This window comes from Triticum aestivum, chromosome 3D (assembly GCF_018294505.1).
Source record: "Triticum aestivum cultivar Chinese Spring chromosome 3D, IWGSC CS RefSeq v2.1, whole genome shotgun sequence".
NCBI lineage: Eukaryota > Viridiplantae > Streptophyta > Magnoliopsida > Poales > Poaceae > Triticum > Triticum aestivum.
This window is the reverse complement of record NC_057802.1, coordinates 497,356,652-497,359,880: the sequence shown is the minus strand read 5'-3', so window position 1 is coordinate 497,359,880 and position 3,229 is coordinate 497,356,652. Positions and strand designations below refer to the sequence as shown.

Genomic DNA, 3,229 nt, shown 5'->3' with positions numbered 1-3,229 from the left:
CGGCCCGCGGCCGCGGTTCTGAGCGCGCGCGCGCCCCTCTCCCCTCCCCTCCCCCCCGGCTCGGATTCCGTTCGGTGCCCTCGCTCGCCGCGCCGCGCCGGACCAAGGGCGCTGCCTGGTGCCGCAGATGCGAGGCGGGGAGAAATGCAGAAGTCGCGGAGAGACCTCATGAAGAGGAAGGCGGCGGCCAAGGCGCACGAGCAGAGCGCGGGCGCGGCCGCCGGGATGAGGCGGCGGCGGCTGTACGGCTTCTCCGCCTCGCTCGTCGTCGCGTCCTGGGCCGCGCTCCTCATCCTCAACTCGCTCGTCGGCCACGGCGACGGTCAACGCGGTACGCACGGTCCGGGCCTTCCTTCGTATCTCTTCCGTCCTGGACTCTGAAGTTTCGCCTCGATGATGATGATGAATGAATCCTGTGCCGTGCTGCGCGGTGGTTGCGTGGTGCGGCGATCGGTAGATGTTTGGTGGATTGTCCGTGGTTGTCTGTGGCGCCGCGCAGGCGCGATCGAACCCCCGTTAGGCTTAGATCCGTAATCCGTATGCGGTTGTTGCGCTCTCTCTTGATCACAGGTTGCTGGCTGTGTAGATGCGTTGCCGAAATTTCCACGTTGTGTTCTGTGTCCTAGATTTACTGAACGCCCCTGTCATCAGTTTTTAAATAAGTTTGGTTCCGTGTTGACTGGGATCACATTTTCTTCGTCTGATTTCTGCAGATGGTGGAGACCCGATTGTTGCCATTCCCATTGCTGGGCCTGGGCCTACAATGAATGAAGGTTCTGTTAGTCCTGATGTTGTACACCAGGAGCATGAGGAGAATTTGGCGGTGTCTGGTGACACATGTGTTAAACTTGATGAAAGTGTCTTGCTTTCAGAAGAGACAGTGCTGCAGGAAGATGAAGTGTGTTCCAAGGATGATGCTGGAAGTGATGACATGGAAGCTGTAACCAAGGATGATCAAATTGATCTGTCAGAAGGTCAGGCCGAAGAACAAACTGTAACCAAGGATGATCAAATTCACCTGTCAGAAGGTCAGGGTCAGGAAGGTGCTCTGACCAAGGATGATCAAATTGACCTGTCAGTAGGTCAGGGTGCGGAAGAAGCTCAAACAAATGATGATCAAATTGAGCAGTCAGGAGGTCAGGGTGAGAGTCCTCATCTGACAAACATTGATTCTGTACCTCACCCAGTGGAGAAGGTGGATGCTGAAGATGTTCCCAAACCAGCAAGATTGGCACGGGTTGTCCCTCCTGGTCTCGATGAATTCAAGACGAGAGCAATTGCTGAAAGGGGAAAGGATGCCTCTAGTCAAACTGGCCATGTGATCCACCGAAGGGAACCTAGTGGTCAGTTGTACAATTATGCTTCGGCCGCTAAAGGGGCAAAGGTTCTGGATTTTAACAAGGAGGCCAAAGGCGCTTCCAATATTCTAGACAAAGATAAGGATAAGTATCTCCGCAATCCTTGCTCCGTGGAGGGGAAATATGTCATCATAGAGCTTTCTGAAGAAACCTTGGTAGATACCATTGCAATTGCAAATTTTGAGCATTACTCTTCTAATTTAAAAGAGTTTGAAATGCTGAGCAGTCTTATTTATCCCACAGAAAACTGGGAAACACTTGGGAGATTCACTGTCGCAAATGCGAAGCATGCTCAGAATTTCACATTTCCCGAGCCAAAGTGGGCGAGGTATTTGAAGTTCAATTTGCTAAGCCATTATGGTTCTGCAAGCTATTGTACACTGAGCATGCTTGAGGTGTATGGAATGGATGCTGTGGAAAAGATGCTCGAGAACTTGATTCCAGTTGAGAGTAAAAATGCTGAATCTGATGACAAATCGAAGGAGCCGATTGAGCAACCACCTTTGAAGGAGCCTAGTGGTGGAAAAGACTCCTCACAGGAACCCCTTGATGAAGATGAATTTGAGGTAGAAGATGATAAGCCAAATGGAGATTCATCAAGGAATGGTGTTCATGATCAGATTGTAGAGACAAGGACACTTCAGGCTGGCAGAATTCCTGGAGATACAGTTCTTAAGATACTGATGCAGAAAGTTCAGTCTCTTGATGTGAGCTTTTCTGTATTGGAGCGGTACCTAGAGGAACTCAACAGCAGATATGGACAAATTTTTAAGGATTTCGATTCTGATATTGATAGCAAAGATGCACTCTTGGAGAAGATAAAATTGGAGTTGAAGGAGCTTCAGAGCAGCAAAAATGACTTTGTATGCAACTTTCTGCACTTGTATTTTGTTTCTGCTATTGTTACCCTTAATTTCTGTACCTTATCTTATTATGCATTTCCTGTTTTCAGGCGAGAGATATTGAAAGTATCCTTTCATGGAAGTCAGTTGCCTCCTCACAGTTAGACCAACTTGTCCTGGATAATGTTATACTCAGGTTTGTATTGTTATTCTTTAGTTTCATGGATTTGCATGCGCATTAAGAAAGCATGATATTGCTAGATACGATTCTAACTTTGTGAATCATCATGCTGTTGTGTGCAGATCTGAGTATGAGCGATTTCGGGATAAGCAGGTTGACCTGGAGAATAGGAGCTTTGTTGTTATATTCCTGTGTTTTATTTTTGGATGCTTAGCCATAGCTAAATTGTCCATAGGTATGATATTCAATATTTGTAGATTATATGATTGTGAAAAGTTGGATAGGGTAAAATCCGGATGGCTTGTGCTGCTGCTGAGCAGCTGCATTGTGGCCTCCATTTTGGTAATACAGTGATGTGTGTACTCATCTCCATATAATCGCGGCTGCATATTGTAATTCCATGAGGTATCTAATTCAAAAAAGATCACATCTCTGAGATATTACAAGAATAAAATCTCAGTACAGATTATCTAGCCTCATCATTGGTCTCAAATTTGGTGGGAAAAGGGAAGGAACAAAGTGTGCACCTGTGAAACTGAAGTCATTTTAAAGGTGCAGCAGACTAGAAGTAGTAAAGTCTAGAAGTAGATTATCTCTGCTCTGGTCCATGCCGCCATGGTCCACTCCAGTGGAATGTAGAAGCAAGACTACCTGGAAACCATGTGCACCCAGCTGGAGCCGGCAATCATAGAAGGAGCCATGGCAGGACTGGCATGGTCCCATGTGCTTCCTTGTATGATTGCCACTTGCCAGGGAGAGAAATGTACTGAATATAGCATTTCCCTATGTCTCGCCATGAATCCTGTGCAGTGGATGTTCTTTATTTTTGGGTGGGCGCCCCGTCCACC

At 47.4% G+C, this 3,229-nt stretch overlaps 1 protein-coding gene across 2 annotated transcripts; it reads left to right on the top strand.

The window, feature by feature from the left end:
• The first annotated feature begins 8 nt into the window (after positions 1-8).
• On the top strand, positions 9-2,860 carry LOC123079953 (SUN domain-containing protein 4). 2 transcript variants are annotated; one of them, XM_044502791.1, is made up of 4 exons: positions 9-340; positions 714-2,221; positions 2,311-2,396; positions 2,504-2,860. In XM_044502791.1, the coding sequence occupies exons 1-4, from the start codon at positions 145-147 to the stop codon at positions 2,733-2,735; spliced, it is 2,022 nt and encodes a 673-aa protein (XP_044358726.1). In that variant the 5' UTR covers positions 9-144; the 3' UTR covers positions 2,736-2,860. The 2 variants fall into 2 exon arrangements, with proteins under 2 accessions (XP_044358726.1, XP_044358727.1); XM_044502792.1 differs by having other exon boundaries at positions 28-331.
• Positions 2,861-3,229: the final 369 nt, after the last annotated feature.